Source organism: Coffea arabica, chromosome 5c (assembly GCF_036785885.1).
Source record: "Coffea arabica cultivar ET-39 chromosome 5c, Coffea Arabica ET-39 HiFi, whole genome shotgun sequence".
Classification (NCBI taxonomy): domain Eukaryota; kingdom Viridiplantae; phylum Streptophyta; class Magnoliopsida; order Gentianales; family Rubiaceae; genus Coffea; species Coffea arabica.
Genome location: NC_092319.1, coordinates 1,567,877 through 1,588,956, shown reverse-complemented (window position 1 = coordinate 1,588,956; position 21,080 = coordinate 1,567,877). Strand labels below are relative to the sequence as shown.

At 34.9% G+C, this 21,080-nt stretch overlaps 1 protein-coding gene across 2 annotated transcripts; it reads right to left on the bottom strand.

The window, feature by feature from the left end:
- Positions 1 to 9,520: 9,520 nt before the first annotated feature.
- Positions 9,521 to 12,318, bottom strand: LOC113688872 (strychnine-10-hydroxylase). Of its 2 annotated transcripts, XM_027206682.2 has the most exons (3): positions 12,014 to 12,318; positions 10,399 to 11,369; positions 9,521 to 10,255 (listed from the first exon to the last, which is right to left on the bottom strand). In XM_027206682.2, the coding sequence occupies exons 2-3, from the start codon at positions 11,362 to 11,364 to the stop codon at positions 9,632 to 9,634; spliced, it is 1,590 nt and encodes a 529-aa protein (XP_027062483.1). In that variant the 5' UTR covers positions 11,365 to 11,369; positions 12,014 to 12,318; the 3' UTR covers positions 9,521 to 9,631. The 2 variants fall into 2 exon arrangements, with proteins under 2 accessions (XP_027062483.1, XP_027062484.1); XM_027206683.2 differs by having other exon boundaries at positions 10,399 to 12,317.
- Positions 12,319 to 21,080: the final 8,762 nt, after the last annotated feature.

Here is a 21,080-nt window from a genome sequence, read left to right as displayed (position 1 = left end):
AGTCAAAAAATAATACAAATTTGGAGGTGAAAAGTGGAGTTAGTCCTATTGAAAACTACCTATAAGGTTATGTGTTGCTATTGGTTAATATTGGAGTTTGTATCAAAGTTATTAAATCCAATCTGGTGATTCAACCAATCAGCCCTATGACTTGGGCATCAAGTCAAATTGGATCTCTAGTTTAATCGGACAAGGAATTGATTCGGTCAAATCCGTTTAATCCATTGATTCAATCGGAAATCCATCCGATTTTTCAATTGACCCGGTTCTCTTTTCTTTTTTATTTGCAATTGTGGGTCTTTATTTTTAAAAAAACAAGTATACTTTTGACAAAATTTGTACATGGGATCATCATTTAAACATATATAAGATTTTACCACTTGTTTAGTTTTTATTTGATGACTAATATATTTTTATTAAACTTTTTTACTTTTCTTATTATACAATTAATCCTTTTAACTTTCAAATTGACAGTATTCTAGTGTTTAAAAAATTATTTTGTTTTTAAAAGATGAAATAATGAAAAATTAATGTTATATTTTTTAAAACAGGTGACACTATTTTGTTTTATATTTGACTATATTATTTATTTATGTAAAAGTATGACAAAATGAAATTAAATATTCTATTAATATCTATATGTTCATTATATACCTTTTTAAGTACAATCATTAGTATCTAAAAGCACTTTATTAGATATTTCATGTATATTAAAATTACTATTTTACATTTATAAATATAAAATTAATATCTATCGGTTCAATTAGTAATTCATTGGTTGAACCAATGACCCATTAACCCAATCCCTCTGTCGAGTTCCTCGTCGGACCGAGTTTAATAAAGTTTAATAACTATGGTTCGGATGCATTTATATTTTGTGTACTGTTAACTTGCGAATTTGATTATGGCCTCAATTTTTACAACCTTGACAGTGAAGCAAATTGCTAGCTAAGACATAAGAGGCTATAATTACTTGTAATTTGCTTCACTCGAAGCAGGCATATTGTCATATTTGAGGACAGTGAAAAATAGGGCTGTGTCTTCATGCCTTGTAACATCATTAAAGATCATATTTTCTTTTCTTGATTATGTTCTTTAATAGGCAAAGAATAATAAATCAGGATGTCTCTCAATAAGTAAAATTTTTCCCCTTTCCTATGCAAACAAGAAAGAATTTGGAGAGTTATCTTTGATTTGCTGTCACTCTTGATTTTGCTCGACAATCTACATCCGAAACGAAACCATAACGCCTGATTAATTAATCGTGGAGATACTTAACTTTTTATATATATATAATCTATGTAAATATATATATATATGTATCTATATTCTATATTTATATGTATTGCAGAAAGGGTTTTTAGCAGAGACCCTTTCAATGGCTTCCAAATTTTTCATTCTTTTTTCTAGATTTTTGTATTTATTTTAATACATAAAAAGTAGTGGGTTATAACCAACCCTATCACCAATCAAATTTAAAATTTAAAACATTCCCACTATCTACTTCATGTTATCACTTATAGTTTGTTATTTATACTTTAAATCCTTTTTACTCCTTAATTAAAGACAAATGCTCATTCGTATGCATTTGGAAACAACTTTCTTTTTATTAAATACAAATCAGAGCCTGACAAATCAAAATATGGAAGTATTTGAATTAAATACAAACTATAAGTGACAACAGAATTTTATCACTTATAGTTGATGGTTGTAAATGGCTAATTATATTATAGACCTTTATCTTCACATTTAAATCCAAAATTTATAATGACTCCAACTCTTAAAGAAGAAACAACTTTATTACAAGTAGATGCAGATAGACCTACAACTTATACTCCAAAAAGATTAAAATGGAATGAAATAACCATACCAAGTGAATTTGAAATTAAAAATCCACAAATAGCAAGAAATATAGAACAAACTACTGCCGAAGATATTATAGAAAAACCTGATGGAAATACTTTAATAAGATTTGCTTCATTAAGAGAAAGACCTAGTTCAAGTTATTCATGGTTACCAGCTAGACATTCTAATTATGAATCAATATTAGATCATACACAAGAAATAGAAGATGATCAAGGAAATATTCAAATACAGTCAGATGCTGCAGAATTTTTAATTGTAACAATAGTCATGTATTTTATAGGAAATCCAAAAGAAGAATTAAATTCTAATAAAACATTTTTAACAAATTTAAGATGTCCAACATTATCAGACTTTAGATGGTATAAAGATATGTTTTTAACAAATGTATTAAGAATTATTCCTCTTTATAATTTATTAATATTTCTTTTTACTCCTTAATTAAAGACAAATGCTCATTCGTATGCTAATTTAATACAATGTTATATTTTTATAATTAAGAAATATTTGTCACCACACTAACCGTATAACCACCCCTACAAATGAGCTTTGCCAATTACAATCACGTTTCAAAAAAATCACAAATGTACAACTAAATGTAAAGTTGAGGGGCTAAGTGCAGCTAAATGTAAAGTTAAGGGGCTTACTATATTTAACTCTAAAAAAAATCCCAAGAACGGAACAAGTTGTGAGTTATAGATTTTTGTCTGGATTTTTGTATTTATTTTAATACATAAAAAGTAGTGGGTTGTAACCAACCCTATCACCAGTCAAATTTAAAATTTAAAATTTTTTCCATAATCTATTTCATAAACCGTTTATAATTTGTTATTTATATTTTAAATCTTTTTTACTCCTTAATTAAAAACAAATGCTTATTCACATGCTATTTTAATACAATTTTAATTCGGAAGCATACGACATGATCAAGAAACAGCAAAACCAATTAGGATTTGATTTTGATCAAAAAAAATTAGGCCTAGATGCCATTAGCACGTTGTCGTAACTTGCGATGTCAATTAGGACTATTTAGTGCTTTTTTCTTTTGCAAGGAGTTAGGACACTATAAAACTTATTTAGGCAAGCTTTGCCTCATCAGTGATTTGAATATCAAATTATTGAATACACTACAAATCCTATAATATCAGTATGCTACAAAAAATAATATTTTACTAGCATGTGGTATTTGTGTACAAAATTTCAGAGGTAAATCAAATGCTTTTACTTATATTCTATATAATTTGAATAGTTTTTTAGCGAATATAACCATACTATGTAGGACCATCATTTTGTACAATTGAAACTAGCAAATTGTATATCAATCACAATTTAGATTTTGCTCGATACCTGCATAGTTGGTGAGTTCCATCAGTAACACTACATCAAACTTTTAATGTTGTTTCATACTCTTATCAACATGTGTTTCAAAAAATTGTAGGTTAAAAAAGATACATGTGCTTGAAAGTTAGTTACGTGGTTGAGGTCAAGCAATTTTACAACATCACAAGCATTGTTAATAGCAAATTCAAAGAGAATATGGATATCCGAATATACAATCATGCATACGGTAAACTTACTCTATTTAATTTAATTACTGCACAAATTTTTTAAATTTATAATCATAACCTAGACCTTCTTTCATTCTTACTAGATTAAATATTTTCGAATACTTGCTTACATTCAGAACATTAACATAGAAAACATGTTCTATGAGTTATGCAAAAAATATGGACAACTATGTGAAGGTCATTTTCAAAAACAGTGTGTATGCATTGTAATGACGTGGTCGATACTGTTGTTAGGTAATTGATTTTATGTACCTTTAATTTCAACAAATTTTTCTGTATTGTATATAACATTTTATTTGTCAAACAGGTACAATGTTAACATACAAATCAGAGATTCTAGTGGTAACATGCATCTTAATCTACAGGACAGACATGCACGATTCGTATTTAGTTGTGATGCTTTTTATGTCAGAGAATTATAAAAAAAGGTAGAATTTCTTGATATATGTTTATTTTTTATAATGCTATTTATAAACTATGTAAAAAAAATACACTAATTTTGAATTTCGCATGTACTTAATTCTCAGGACAATGGTGATAGGTTGTTCAACCAATGAATCAATTCATGCAAAGATCGTGCATTTTCTTTTGTAGTACACATTCCACAAAATTCAACAGAATTAATTAAATCACCAATTTTGGCTTTCGTACTAAAAGTTGATTGGTGTGAAGAGTGTTCGCACCTTCATACAAGATTATCAAATTGAATGCATAATCTTTGTAAGTATTTCATTTTAACAACATTTAATTACATTCATTTTTATTCATATATCATTCATTTTCTAATATAAATTTTAATTATTTTTTCAGGATCTATCTTCCGAAAAAAGGTAAATTTTGAATAATATATACATTCTATCATATTTCAAACTATTGTTAGACAGATACTATATTTTAATTGTATTGGTATAATTTTTTAACATTTTTTAATTCACCCTTTATTTTTATTTTTTAATAATATTAGCACGTGCGTAGCACGGGTATTCATACTAGTGTATGTATGTATTATAGAGGAGGTTTTTAGTGTAGACGCTCTCAATAGCTTCCAAACTTCCCATTCTTGCTTCTTGATTTTTCATTTATTTTACAAACTTTAAAACACTAGGTTATAACTAATCCTATCACCAACTAAATTTAAAATTTAAAACTTTCCCACTATCTTATCAATGAATCAACTAAGGGTCTATTCAGTTCATGGATTGGATGAGATGGGATGGCTCATTCTCAAATTTTTAATCCTAGGTTGAGTCATTCTCGGACTATTAATCCAAGTTATTTAGTATTTGGTTGATTCTAAATTAGATAGGATATGTTGAGAAATAATCCTATTATGTGTTTGGTTGGAGATTCAATGAGGTAGGACTACTATTTTAATGATCAAAATACCATTTCATTCTTTGTAATAAAATAATTTAATATTTTTATAAAAATTAATAAAATATTTTAATATTTTAATAAAAATTTAATGTTTACAAATTTTATTAAAATAGAGTAGTTTGAAAATTTAAAATTATAGAGTAAAATTTCCATTCATTCGAACTCAGTCCATTCGGGCTCTTAAAATAAATAGATTTTGACGGAGTAATTGAACCTAAACTTAAAATTCAATTAAATAATGGGCCAAATTTTGGCTAAGTTAGGGTTAAATCGATTAGAACCTAACCCATTTAAGAGATTTAAATGAATCAAAGTCAAGCCAATATAGAAGATTTTTCTTTAGACCGAACTTGGACTTATTGAAGTCCTCATTCACAAATCCCAATTGACAGGGTTATGTATTTATATAGAATTTGGTTGAGAAAACAAAACTTGGTAAGGGTAATTTAATCCAAGAGTAATATAGCCCTTTTATTATGATGTTAATATGGGCAAAATAGTCAGAATTTAAATTAATTACTAGGGGTAAATTAATGAAAATTTTAAAATAATGAATAGGGGCAAATTAGTCAAAAAATTAATATAATTAGTGGGGGCTAATTTATCCATTTATTATCATATTATTATGTAAGAATATGATTATATGATAGTCCGTATGAATTTGTACCATTCATAAGGACAAATTAGTCCAAATATAGTTATGTTGGTAGTAGGGACAAATTAGTTAGAAAAACTTTAAAATTAATTAGTAGGGGCAAATTAATCCATTCATCGTATATTATCATGTGGGAGTAGGGTTGTATAATTATAAGAGTATAAATTCGTATTACTTATAACGATAAATTTGTTTAAAATGCTATCATCCTATATGTTAATATGACCTGCCCCATGGAATTATTTTATCCCTTGAATAGGGGATGAATTCAGTTAATTGGGATGTGTTATTCAATGTATAAAATACAACCAAACATAGAATGATACAAAATGATTAATCCAATCCTGTCTTGTCCCATAAATCAAACGGATCCTAAGTGTTTCATAAACAGTTTACAATTTGTCATATAAACTTTAAGAGGAAATCTTATATACACTGACAGTGTATACACTATCACCGTTTGATTCATGACATGTGTGCAAAAATTGAATTTCAAATTCAAATTTTGCATAATTGTCATTCATCTAATATTGATAGTGTGTACACTGTCAGTGTAAGAAAGATTAATCCAAACTTTAAACTTGTTTTACTCCTTAATTAAAGAAAATACATATGTCAAGCCAAACTCTAAGGGATAATTGATTAATCCCATTTTAAAATTATTCACCCTATTACATCTTTATGAAGATTGATTTGTCTAGCCAAATTCTCATGGATATTGTGAAGATTGATTTGTCTAGCCAAATTATTCACCCTATTACTTTTTCTAAGTTTTATATGTTTTATGTTGGACTTTTTTTATTAGGTTTGTTTTTTTAAAGTTCTAAATTTTTAATGTTGAAATTTATACTCTAACATTAAATTTGGAATATGTAAATAATAATTATGAAATTTTATTTGCACTTAGAATAAACTTAATATCAATATCATGCAAGCATCTAGATGATTCTTCATATAGCACATATACATCAAAAGTACATATAAAAAAAATATGTATGAATTCTAAATCAATAAATGTGTATTTAGATAGTTGTTTTTGGCATATTTTAGCTTAAAGTTTTGATAAATAGGTAGTGTTTTACCAAACTTACACACAAAAGCTTACTTTTCTTCAATGATTGCAATTATGGCTTTTTATTTAGCTAAAAACACTTTTAAAAAATGAGGTAACGAATCCCTAGATAGTGAGAGGAATGAAAAGATAATTCTAACTTTTCACATCCCTAGAACACTTAAAAAGTGAGGTAACAAATCCTATATAGTGAAAAGAATAGAAAGATAGGACTGTAGAGTTGGGAAGGGTAGAGTTTGGGGGAGAGCTATCAAACTGGATATTCATGTGAATTTGGACAAGTTATAATTAGGTTAACCTATATATACCTATTTAGTTAATGGTTCAAAATGCATGAATCATAAATAGATATAGTTTAAGATTGATTTCGGTTATCCAATTACCCATTTCCAGCCCACAACTAAATTTTATGTACTTTTTCTTCCACATTTTGTTTAACAACAAGATGGTATATCATTGTAAAAAAAAAAATAACAAGTTAGTAAATCAATTTTTACCCGTAGAAAGAGAAAAAAACATTAAAAATTTCACAAAGGAACCTAAAATGATGATCATAGTGACTACCAAATTTTGTCACTCACAAGATTCTAAAAATAATTGAGGTGTTAATATAAACAATCAATTAGCACGTTGGAAATTTATTAGACTTTTATGAAAGGAATGGAGAAAGTAGGATAAAATTTTAAAAAATAAAGAATAGAAATTGAAGAAAAGGAAAAAATTATTTATTTGTCTTTACAAAAATTAGAATATAATTATTACAGTGATTTAGATTTACCCACTAATGATTGAGTTTGAATCCACATCTAATTTAATTAGGTCAAAATAAGTGATCCAAATCTATCAATTTAATATCCACTAATTAATGAATTTAATTGGGTCATCCATTTGAATTCAATTGAATTACATACGCAAACCTATTTGTTAATGAGTGAGTCAAATAAATAGGTTACCATTTAGGGGTATAAATAGATCGATGGAAATAATAATAAGATAGGAGACAAGTGGGCTGCAAAATTAGGTAAAAGATAGGATAATTGGGTGAAATTCGGGTAGAGCAAAGAAAAAATAGGATTGAGAGTATTGAGGAGATGGGATTGTGAGGTGGGGAAAATGGCACGAAGAGGGAGAACATGTAAGAGAGAAATAATAATGTTGTCTTTAGTGTGCTTTTTCTTGGTGATATTTTTCTATGTTTTTTAGTATACTTTAAGGTTTTAGATAAGATATATAAATACAGGATAAATTATATACTCAAATAGTACTCTTTTGAATTTTTAATCTTTTTTTCATGTAACTATTATAATAATTCATTTATTATTATTATTATTATTATCTTAGCTATAAACCCGTGCATAGCACGGGACACACTCAAATGTGTCATACTGTTTTTTTTTTTTTTTTTTGAGGGATTTTGGTTGCATTAACTGTAACTTTTGAAATCACATACATATATAAAATTCTGCTAATCATTACTTTCTATAGCTTAGGATCTTAAATATTCGTGAAACTATCTTGGCGATATTTTTCTATGTTTTTTAGTATACTTTAAGGTTTTAGATAAGATATATAAATACAGGATAAATTAGATACTCAAATAGTACTCTTTTGAATTTTTAATCTTTTTTTCATGTAACTATTATAATAATTCATTTATTATTATTATTATTATTATTATCTTAGATATAAACCCGTGCATAGCACGGGACACACTCAAATGTGTCATACTGTTTTTTTTTTAGGGATTTTGGCTGCATTAACTGTAATGATAAAACATAAAGACAAGGAGATAGAATAATGATAAATTTAGGAATCTTGGATCAGTGGCCTCTTAAGTTGAACTTTTGTATAGTTCTATCTTACATAAGTTCTATTTCATTTGATGTGAAATAGTATAATTTTGGAGTAAGCATGAATTTTAGCAACTTATACAAATAAATTGGCGTAAAAATCACAACAAAAAACAAAGTTTATGGGAGTTTATACCAAAAGTAATAAGAATTATATCAACTGAAATAGTTTATCTAAAGCTATGCTGGCAGTCAAGTGTGTCGACTGGTATGACCGGTACACCCAATGATTCTCTCTTTTTTTCTTTTTTTTTTTGGTAGGAAAAAGTTTGAGTGATTTCATCTCTGATTACCATCATGGTTAGAACATGTTTCCAAAATCGTAAGTCACTTATAATCAGGGCATTGCCTACAAAGCCATAGATCACTTATAGGAATCATTATGATTCGTCAATCAATGCAATCTTTCTATCAGCAACAAAATTTAAATACATGATTTTTTATAAGTATTTCGTCCTTATCAACTGAACTAATTTGTGTTGGCACCAAATGATTCTCTTGAAGTTCATTAGTTCACTATTCGATGAATGAACTAATAAATTCCAAGGTACATGAATCTAGAAGTAAATGAAAGTAGAATGAATAGATATGAATCTTTAAGTTCATGTATATGCAAATACATGACTGAACCTCTAGGTAATATGAAAAGGCATCTCTCTAAATTTGAGGCAAAAATCTAAAAAATATTACTTGGCATGAGATAACTCCTCTGGTAAAACCATTTCAGAGAGTTAAGATACAAGTTTGTGCCTCACCCATTCCCTGAAAAAGGAAAAAAACAATAAAGAAAAAGGAAAGCTTGTACCATTTACGCTTGTTTCTTCCCAAACTGGTTTTTTTTTTTTTTTTGCTACTATTGCCAGTTACTACTGTTAGTATGGGATCTACGGAACTGGCAGCTATATAGCAAAGGTGGTTGCCAGATTCATATTTGAAAAGCTCGAACTTAAAGCTGTGTTTGAATCTTTAATTCTTGAATATTTGCCAATCTCCTACTTAAAGGGGTGTGTGTTTGAATTTTTAATTCTTCAAAAGCTGTGTGTTTAATCCTTAGCACTATTATAATGGGCTTTACTATTCTTTTCTACAATTTAGGGCAGGTCAAATAGATTCTGATAAACACATGCAAAACATCTTCAATACAAAATATGAGGAGTCTCTATCCATTTTCATTATTCGATTCCTCAATAAACATTTCAAGCACTAGCACTAGAGAACATTGGTTGAATCTTCCCATGCTGAGTTGCTAGTAAAGATGATGAGGTAGGCGCGGAGCAACAAGGAGTTGGAGCGGAGTGGCTTTCATGTTTGACAATCCGGCGCTCTCAGTCATGTCAACCGGTTCATTCGAAGGAGTTGACAGTTCAAAAGCATGCAGCAAATTAGGCAAGACAAGGTGTAATATCTGTAGCCCAAAATTAATGCCGGGGCAAATTCTTCTACCACCACCAAACGGGATCAACTCAAAGTGATATCCTTTTGCATCAATATGCTTATGAGTGGTGAGGAATCTCTCCGGCCTAAATTCCAATGGATCATCATGCCACACGTTGGGATCTCGCTGGATTTTCCTTATGTTCAGGATTACCCGTGTGCCTTTGGGGATATGATAACCACCTACAATACAGTCTTTCCTCAATTCTCTAGCGCCCCCCAATGGCTCAGGTGGATATAGTCGTAGTGCTTCTTTGATGATAGCTTGGAGGTAGACCAAATTACTAATGTCTGACTCTGAAACTCGCCTCCCCTTGCCAACCTGCAGATCTAGTTCTTCTTGAGCCTTCTTCAAGACTTGAGGGTTGTTCATTATCAAAGACAGTGTCCATATTAGCGCAACTAAAGTGGTGTCACTCCCACCAGAAATCAAAATCTGTCAAGCCCAAAAAGCAGCAAATTTTTTGAATTCTTTTGCAGTTTTCTTTTAAAAAAATTACTAATATTCTAGATATTGATAAGCTGTGAAAAAACAAAATAAGAATAAGAAAAATTAAAAAGTATAAATAATTCACTTACTGTGCAAGTGGCTTTGGTGATAGTATCAGCATCGTAACCACCAACCGCGGCAATAGCTGCAGCTTCCTTGAGTGACAGCATGACGTCCATGAAGTCCCGGTGATCACTAGTGGCCTCCCCTGACTGTTTCTTTTGACGATGTTCTTTCAACCATCGGTTGGCTAGCTGATCCATCTCTTGAGCATTTACTCTCATTTTCTTTTCATACCCTCCCCAATCCAACCATCTCAGATAAGGAACAGAGTCTGCCAGTACAAACAACCCAGTTAAATGAAAGAATTCCCTCATCACATTTTGGCACAACCTTGCTTCTTCCTCCTTGCTAACATCTACTGCCCCAAAGAACCTTTTCCCCACAACCATCCTAAGGATCACGTTTAGAGTTAAGTCCGCAAACCACTGCTTCATTTCCACCAGAACAGGGCCTGAGCCTGATGAAGAATTCCAGAGATTGTAAAGATTTCTTGTGGAAATCTCAGTTTCAGAAACTCTGAGGTGCTTGAGGAGCTCAAGGCGTTTAGTGGAGAGTAGTTCGGTGGCAGTTAGCTTACGTATTTCTCGCCAATAAGCACCGTAAGGAGCGAATCCCAAAGCGGCGTTGTCATAATTTAGGAGTTTACCTGCTAAATAATTCGGACGCCCTGCTGCAGCTAAGTCATGGGTGGTGAATATTTCCTTTGCTAGTTCCCAGCTGCTTATAATAAGGGTTTTATGCACTCCTAGCCTGATAGTGAATGCCGGTCCATATTTATCGGCCAGGGCTGCCAAGGTTATGTGGGGAAACTTTTCTGGACCTCTTCCTAAGAGGTGAAGGTGGCCAATAATAGGCCATGCACCGCCTGCTTCTGGTGGTACCAAACCATGTTTTTTGGCATCTTTCTTGAAGAAAAAGTGGACAACGAAGAAGGAGAAAGCAAGCAGTCCAACAATAGCAGCATTTAGGTACGGGAAAGTCCAGTCCGTCATGGTTCCTAGCATAAAAAGATTCAGATACAGCTTTCTGGGGACGTTGGATTAATTTGTTGGGGCGACTAGGCGCTTAATTTGTAATAATATATATACGCCATATCATAACAACACAAAAACGCGGACTGGACCAGTGGATCCAACCGGTCGAATCGAGAACCGATGAGATGTCTGGTCTGAGCAATATTTTAAATACACTTATTTAATATTCGGTCAAACCAATTAATAACCGGGTTCAACCAAAAAAAAACAGTAATTGGCTTTTTTTCATTTTTGATTCTTTGACATTTTTTTTCGTTTCCTCCCTTTTCTTTGACTACAACGAACCCTTTACTCGTCTAGACACAACCCTTTACTCGTCTAGACACAACTTCACTCATTTTGTTTTGTTAATCACAAGAAGCAAACTTAGGGTGCTCTTTCCTCCTATTTTTGTGCTGATTTTTTTTCTTTTTAACTTGATTTCATCCTCTATCATAAAACCAAACACCAGCCATGCTGTGAATTTGTCACCATGGCCTCCATCTTACAACGCCAGCATGACAAGTAAATCCTTAAAATCAATTAGTTAAAAAGCAAGCAAGCAAGAGAGAGAAGAGAGAGAGAGAGAGAGAGGAAGATATTAAGCAAGAGAGATAAGAATTCATACCTTTGAAAGGGATGTGTGTGCGAGTGTGTTTGATTTCAATCAAAGATGCTTCCTAGCGGCTTGGAGTTGCAAAGAAATAAGAAAACCATAAGATTAAGGTTTCCTTATTTAATAGATTTGAATGCCCAAATAATTTTTAATATTTTATTTTGGCCCTATTGAAGTTGTATTTCCTTCTACCAATCTAAACTGGAGAAGTAAAGAAAGAGTTCGACCACATGAAGGCAGAACTCTGTAAGAAACTTGCAAGGAAAGGACCAATCTATGAGGAGCCTAGGGGTCAAGTCCTCAAAGTCTAACTGAGCAGAAAAAATGAGTTTCTGAGTGGGTGTTATATATCTAAAAGAAATTCCTCACCTTTAGGGTTGTAGCTCTACATAAAAGATAATGAGATAGAAGATTTCTATATGGTTGGATAGACATTGGTTCAGATAATGGATTTCCATCCTTTTAAGATAAATTAGAATAGCCATTATTATTTACCAAGTAAGATCACCCTTATCTTTAAAAAGTTAGAAGCATATCCTATCTTTAAGGTTCAAGTTTGAGGTCAATTTAGTTTATATCAAGTTGGGACAGTTTCGATGACCACGTGGCATACATGCAATGTATACCTCTTTAGACCTCTTATGTTAGAAAACTATTACACCTAGAAATAATTGTAATTTATAACTATAGTCTTAAATTCTAGGATTACTTTTCAAATAAACCCACCAATTTAATTCTAAATTTGTTGAGTATGCAATAAATTGTATAGATTGCTACTTGATAAAATTATTTTATTTGTGTTTTTTTGTGAAATATTTTAGAAATATCAAACACATTAATGGCTCTATATGGATATCAATTTTTTTTTCCAAAAGTTATTTTTGTTTTTAAAATCTACAGTAACATTCCAAAAATAATTCCAAAATACACACAAACTCAAATACAACTATAAAAATAAATGAATGAATAAATAAAAAAATGTGTTCATTCTTTTTTCTTTCACCGACTACCACCTAACACTACCACCACCTACCATTGCCACCCATTACCAAACCACCCGTCCCTTCTTCTCTCTCATTGCTCTCCCTCTTTTTCCTCTTTCTTCCTCTTCTCTTCCTCCCTCCTTGCTCCTTGCTCCTTCCTTCCTTCTCTTCTCCTTTTTTCCCCCATCACCCTCTCCCCTCCCTTCCCTCCTCATCTAGGCCAATTCTTTTTGCTGTGTGGTTTATAGTTTCTTCCAATTCAAAGCAACAACTTTAATATTTCAAATGCAATCTTGGCGCTACCAAAAGAAACAAAATTGGAAAACTTAAAGCTTTAACCATTTCTTCCTGATTTTTCACACACAACACGCACTATCCCTTCAAATGGCACCGAAGAACAATTAGAACAAACATACATTATCCACTTTTGCTGCTTCTTCTACTTCAAGCTCCCTTAATAGTGTGTTAATTTTGTTATGAGATACTCTGGTTGAGTTTTCAAAACAAGTATATCATCGATGATGTGTCTGTAGAGAAGAAAAGAAAGATCACAAATACAAAAATGCTGCCAGCCACCATTAGTATGAGAGCAAACTGACAGGCATTGATGCAGCAAAATGCGGGTGGCGGCAATGGAAGAGGTAGGAGGGGAAGGATGATGGGTGGTGAAATTTTTTTCTTTAATTTTAAAAGATACCCCACTAAAATTTTAAATTCAAAAAATATCTCAAAATATATCTCCAAAAATATCTAATTCATACGGAGCCAATATGTTTTTAAAAATTTTACACAGTATATTAATTTTTAAAATCAAATATATTCATGCATCATGATGATTTCATCCGATTTTTAGATGGAGCCGATCACAATCAAACCCATTAACCCCTGAGTTTGGCCAAATCACCATCCAGTCTGAATTTCAAAACACATACCAAATGCAAGAATGAGGCTGTGAATGGTAAAAATGAGATGGTTATCACATAAATAAGATGAACTTTGGGGGGCACTTATATGGCCAATTGTATCTTAGCGGCGTTCTGTCTTTGCTGCATGCTTTTTTACAGCCCTATGACACATGAACACATATTCATTTTAAGTGTAACTATTGCTAGATTAGTTTCAGGAGAGACTAGGTATTGCATAAAACGGTTCGTGCTAATTTCGAGATAGTAAATATATGTGTCTTTATTCCAACTTATCTAGACATGCCAGCAAGCCTAGCACCATTTGATCATAATGTGTCAACAATTTTTTTTCAACAAAATCATGACTCTCTCTCACTTTCCTTAATCCTCATCCCCCTAATTGCATCACCTCTAGCGTTTTCTGGCAGCTGATGCCAGAAGTGTTGTTGCATTACTACGCTCGGCTACCTTTCTCCACACTCTCGGCTAATTGTCGACTCCTTCATCCTCAGATGGACTCCCTCAAGCCTAGGTCTAAAGTCACATATTGTTTGGTTCTCCCAAACTGGATCTGTGTCTTTCCTTCATTCTCACGCTTGCTGAAAATGAGGAAAAATGATAGGTGAAAAGAATGAATTGTGTTGCAAAGAACAATTTCTTCTAACCTTCATCCTCCTCCCCAGCACCACCACCTATTAAGAAAGTTAAGAAATTGCATTGGAAATATTCAGTAGATGAAGAGGTGATTTCTGGTTAGGTAGTCAAGCCGACCTAATTCAACTCCCTCTTTCGGTGTTGTGATGCGGAGATAAGGTTGATATTCCGGAGTGAGAGGTGGGGCTTCATCCCCTGGGATCACTCCGACGATCAAGTCAGTAAATTGAGAGAAAATGAAGAGTAATGAATAGTATGAGTGCAACAGTGTGCTTACTTGTGAGGAGCGAATAGGGGGTATTTATAGAGTGGGAATGGATAGTACAAGACGATGGGTTCATGCTAGCGGGTCCCATGTCCCAAATACTACGGTTCTGTTCTACACTTGGAGGTCTGTCTCTGACACAACAACAGTCTAGGCCTCCTGACAGGCGGCACTGTGCGGCCGCCATTAAGAGTATCAGTAGCTTTTCAAATAAAGCAACGGCTTTGAGTGTGGTGTCAGGTAGCCAGACATCACCCGCGTGGAACCTAGATGGGATGCCAGACACGTTCTCGGTTACGGTGACGGAGGAGGTGACATAACCTCGGATAAGACAAACCCCGAGGTGACATCCTCAATAAGTCCCCCAAGTCTCGGAAGCGCAGAGGCTTGTGAGATTCCGAGGCTTCCATGTGCCGGGATCGTTCAGATCCGGGGATTTGAACTTTTTCCGGATAATGATGGGGTATGACCCGTGGGCGAGTCGATTGAAGGGACGTGATAGATAAGACGGTTACGGGTAACTGGTGCGACGTGGTGTAGTGGGAGGTTACATGCGGGGGAATGCGTCAATGGAAAGGACGGATCATTAATGAGGAGAGAGGGGCACGTCTTTTTGAAATTTAATGTTGCCGTCCCTTTGGATTCTTGCCGCTTTTTCGCATTCCCACCAACCCCTATAAATAGGGGGGTCCTTTTCACATCACTATTCTTCACCATTTTCCTTCTTTGCAGCCAGACTCTTGCATACTTGAGAGCATTGCCGAGAGATAGCCGAGATCTCCTTTTCATTCGATCACATCTTCTTAACCAACAGTAAGTACTCTCCCTCTATCTCATCTTCGCCATGGCTAAAGTGGCTAAGACGCATAAGAAGACTGTGAAACCGAGCTTCCAAGCCGACGAGAGGCCCGACCTACCGGAGGATAGCACTTCATCCAGTTTCGAGGGAGAAACATCCAGCTCAGGGGGAGAATCCGCCGAGAACTCCCAAGTGAGCGAGTCTCCCGAGGCGAGCGAGGGGAGCTCGGAGGTTCTCTACAATGACGAACTCGGAACCGAAGTCCCTTGTGATGAGGAAATGGCGGAGCCAGTTGGTCTCAAGGATCTCTCTGCCATTGACTTCGGCCATCTTTCATCGTATCAAAGCCGGATCGGCATGGCGGAGGCTAATAGGATATTGCGGAAGTACCCCTTCAGAAAGGGGTACAATATTGAGACACTTGGACCGAACCACACAGCCGAGAGGCCCCTAGTGGGCTCCGTAGCCATCTACATGGAGCAGCAAGAGGCGAGGCTCAGGATGCCCACCACGAGGTTTTTTCGAGACGTACTTTGGTATTTCACAGTTCGGATAACTTAGTTCGTTGCAAACGCGATTCGAATATTGTTGGGGTTTGAAATGCTCTGCCGAGAACAAGAGGTGGCCCCTATGATCAACCTCTTCCGCCAATGCTACACCATCAAGAGGCACGGAAGCGAAAAGGGCAGTTCTATTTCTACCATTGGAACAACACCATCTCGAAACTTGTTGTCGGCGCCCCCATCTCGATAAAGAACTAGAAACGTGACTTCATGTTCGTCTCGGCCGGGGACTTCTCATGGGGCTTCTGATAGAGGCCCGTGAAGGCAAAAAATAATCCTTCCTCGGAGGACCTGGACGAGGAGAGCTTTCAGAGGATAATGGGGTCGGGCCTCAGAATCTATAGTTGGAACTATCCCGAGGCGGTGTTAGTTGACGGGGGAATCAGCCGAGCTATCATTGACCCTGAGAAGACACCATTCTTTTCTACTAGACTTCAGAAGTCTTGTAAATTTTCTTTCATAGTCTAGGTCTTTTCTTGGGCTATTCTAAATAATAATGTTTGTTTCTAGTGCAGTGGTGAAAGTTTCTGACATTATCACTTCCGGCTCAGCGGCCGTGGTCAAGAGGCCAAAAAGAAAGACTTCGAGGGAAACCTTGGCACCACCACCGAAAAAGAAGGCAATCCAAGCATCAACTGTCAAGACCTCAGTGGCAAAGAACGCTTCGGCTGCGGCGGCCACCAAATCCACCTCGTCTGTTCCACAGAAGGGGTGGCCACTCAAGGGGTCACAATCGCACTTCCTCCTCATGGCGGAGGCAAGCAACTGAGGTCCTCGGTCATGCCAATCATGGGGTCTTCGTTGTGGAACCATTTTTATAGCGCACCTCGGTTTCCCGGGAGGGACAAGATGCACTCCGGTGAGCACTGGTGTCCGAACTAGCAGCTCTCAATCAATAATCGGTGTACCCACCCTCGTGCGGCACAGGAGCTAGTTATGTTCTCCCACTTTCCGAGGGATGTAGAGTTTACGGAGAAGCTGACTTCTCACGAAGTGATCCAGAGCCTCATGGTGGCAACAGTTTCTTCTACGGCCTTTGTGGCCGAGATGGCACCTCGGTACAGCGACGCACTTGAGGGGCAGAACTCCAGCAAGCTGCAAGATAAAATCTCCAAGCTGGAGAAGCAGCTTGCTATTGCCACATAAATCCAACAAGTGGTTTCTAAAAATAGAGCTGGTAGCTCCTCTCATGTTCCATGAGATAATTTTCATCTGGCTAAATTTCATCCAGTAATTTAACCTGGGTAGGTACACTGCCTGTCTCCTCATTATCCTTCCTATTTTCCTGTGGTTCAAGGAATTTGTCAAATTCTACTTGTGTCTAGATGCATCTAATATTGGCTACATTCTCATTATGTATCCCATATGTAGGCTCCCTTTCTCCCGTTCTGTGAGTATCTTGAATTCTACTCCTATGACCCCTAGCATTGGAAAGATACACGTTCCTACTTCCTCTCGCCAATATATGCTAATGGTTAAATGTAGTTGGGATAGACTTTCTCCTGACCATCTTGAGAAGCTCAGTGTTGATTCCCACTTCTGTGTCTTTCTTCTAGTTATGCTATATGAGCCAAATGGGTCCTAAGTCGATGGAGATGTCTATGCATGTCCCTCTGGTCTACAAGTTGAGAGATCCCAGGTTGTTGATTGGGCCTTCCAATGTTTGGTAAGCATGACCAAGAGGTCATCCTCTTTGATGGGAGGTATGGGTTAGACATTGCTTGTTGATGCTGAAGGAGCTCACCAAATTCCAGTTCTTCTTGCTCGATTCTCTAGCCACTCTTCTCATCCTTCCTTCTCGGGATTTGTAGGGGTTTTTGGTTCAGCTCTTGGTTTCTCAGTAACCCTCTTAATCGACTGCGGAGGTTTGTTTGTTCTTCTCTGTAGAGGGCTGCTTCCATGTATGATTGGTATCGGTGTAGATAAGACATTGTGATTAAACTTTGGAGAATTGGAAGGATATGGCTCAGTAAGTTTCTCCTTTCATTTATCCTTGCAATTCTGAGTAAAGGAGTTTTTATTCCTCGATAAAAAGTTGAAATCCATTCTTCCTTGGTTTTTTTGCACTGTATTTCCCTGTTGATGTATCCTTCTGAATCCCCTTATGAACCTCTATTTTCGATCCTTCTTTAATTTGTGAATCCTCTATTTGTAGGATTTGGAAAGAGTTCATGTTCTCTACATCAAGAAGGCAACCTTGTTTCTCTTGAGGTTGAGGTCATATGTCTACTACATCTGTCTTTACACATGAAAGCACAGCAATATTTGACTTTAGACCCCATGGTCCCTCAGTCTCCCAAATCTTCTTTTTTGGGCTTAATTTTTTATTTCCCATTTGCTTTTCAAAGTTTTTTTGAGCCTATTTTGGTTGAAAATCCTTCTTACCATTGAGACCGTTTCCACGTGGTTTTTGAGCTACTTGCCAAGCTTGTTTCTTGATGAAAGAACAGAAATGTTTCTCTTGAGACTGATTCCACATGGCAACCTTATTTCTCTTAAGGTTGGAGTCGTGTGTCTACTACATCTATCTTTGCATGTGAAAACATAGTAACGTTTGACTTTAGACCCCATGGTCCCTCGGTCTCCCAAGTCTTCCTTTTTGGGCTTGATTTTTGAATTCCCATCTGCTTTTCAAAGTTTTTTTGAGCTCATTTTGGTTGAAAATCCTTCTTACCATTGAGACCAATTCCACATGGCTTTTGAGCTACTTGCCCCAAGCTCCAGGGTCCTAGACACCTCTGACTTGGGTGAGGTGACTTAGTTGGTTATTCCTTCTGAGTTCATGACCATGTTCTCTTGGTCTTTTTCATTGATTATAGACAGAACAATCCTTCTCCATGTGGCCTGCTCTTCCACATATGTTGAGGATATTCATTCCCTCGTACTGTAAAACGTAGATTAAATCATCTATTTCATTGGCTTGGATCACTGGTTTGTTGAGGTCTATTTGAATGCATATTCAAGCAAAACGTCTTTTGGCGAAGGCAACTGTTACTACATCTATCTTCAGTAAGGTGCGTATGGAATCTTCTACCCTTCTGAGGAAGTTGAAGACAAAGTATTCAATAGGTAATCTCGGGAGTCGTATCCATACTGCCGTGAGAGATATGTTATCTTTCTTCGGGAGAAAATTTGGTTGCCTCAATCTTACCGTAAGTAATGACTATTGATAAACCATGGACCCCGATTTACTACTTTCTAGAAGTCCTGATGATTTGCAAATCGATCAATGAAGTAGTCTAGTCCAAGATCCAATATATCTATTTTTCCGTAGGGTTTCCATAGGTTTCTTACTTTTTGATATACAAATTTGAACCCAAAGCTTCTCCCGATGGTCTTGATGATAATAGCCTATTTCCATGGCAATCTCATACTTTCTTCCTCTGTAAGCGCAATCTTTGACATCCTGTTGAAGGAAAGGGCTTGCTGACCAGTCCTAACTTTATCTAGATTCTTTTCAACAAGTTTAGTTTGTAGTGCTAAATTTGCTTCTGAGATGGGTAGGGCTTGGAGATATTGAGTTTGAGTGAATTCTACATTGATCAGTTGGTTTTTTAGGAGGGTTTGTTTGTAAGAAGGCTTATTTTCTTACTGGCTCTTCATGGGAGAATTTGGTTACGAGATAATGGAGGGTTTTGGTAGTGTAGGAATGTTGGTTGGAGGGAAAGCGATTCCCGGTGATGGGAGGTTTCGGAGTTCCGGTTGATCACTCTTTTCACGAGTCATGACTTCTCCCCCAATTCGTCATAGATTTATGGAGGGAAACTTGAGGAAGGGAGTTTAGCAACAGCAGCAGCAACCGCCCTTAATAACATCTTTTTTCCAAACACATCCTTATACAAGATGATGATGGTATGTTGCCAAGCTAGTGTGTGGGGAAGACATGGGCTCAGATTCAAATTAGTTTAGTATTGCTAACGGGTCATTTTTCTACTTCTTTTTTGCCTTTGAGTTTTTAACAATTTTGCTATCAATTCCTATTTACGAAATTAGCAATAGTTGAACTTTTCTTTTGAATAATCAATCTTTGGGTTCCATCATCCAAAATTTTCCAAAAACTTTCTCACAAAAGTGGGAAGAAATGGAAGGAAAACTCCACTAAACCTTTGTAAACTTAGTCAAAATGTCAGATTTACTGATGACATGTGAAATAATAAAATCATAATGCTCAATGTCTAAAATAGTTTCTCTTTTTTTTCTTAAACTATCAGTCAACTTGAGAAGAAAATCATATATTTTCTCTCACTTTCTCCTCTTTCATAACTTATCCTTTCATTATTTTTCCCTCTTATCTCTTAAATCCCAAACTAAGCCTTAATATTTCCTTCATTCCCTCGAAAGCAAATCTCCAAAAGGGCAAAGGCCAATCATACACCCACAACAACACAAAGTCACGAACTACTTGATTCTTAATTGGTAAGATTTTGAAACCCATCTTACTCATTAAGTCGAAAAAGTTATTGGATGAAAGGTTAATGGTTTGATCTTTGTACTAATCATTATTGACCCATAATGTCATAATTATTCAAAAAAAATTAAATCATGAAAAAAATAAGAAAAAAAGAAAATAAAAAAGAATACACTAACAATTCAAGAAGAGTATGAACAATATGTGGATATATTTTTTGACAAAAAAAGTTAGAGAAATTGACAAATAAACTATTAGATGGTAAAAAAAGTAGAAAAAAAAAGAAAGTATGTGTGAGTAATAAATGTACAAATTTTTATTGTGAAATAATTAAAAACAATGTTGCATTGGTAATTCGTTGTCACTTAATCCAAATTGTCATTTGCTATGAAAAATTAACCAAATTTGAAAGCTGTGATATTAATAACATCAAAAAGTAATGAACCACCTGACTCACCTAAAACCATTCTGATTCAATAGTCAGTCATTGAAGGGATGGAGA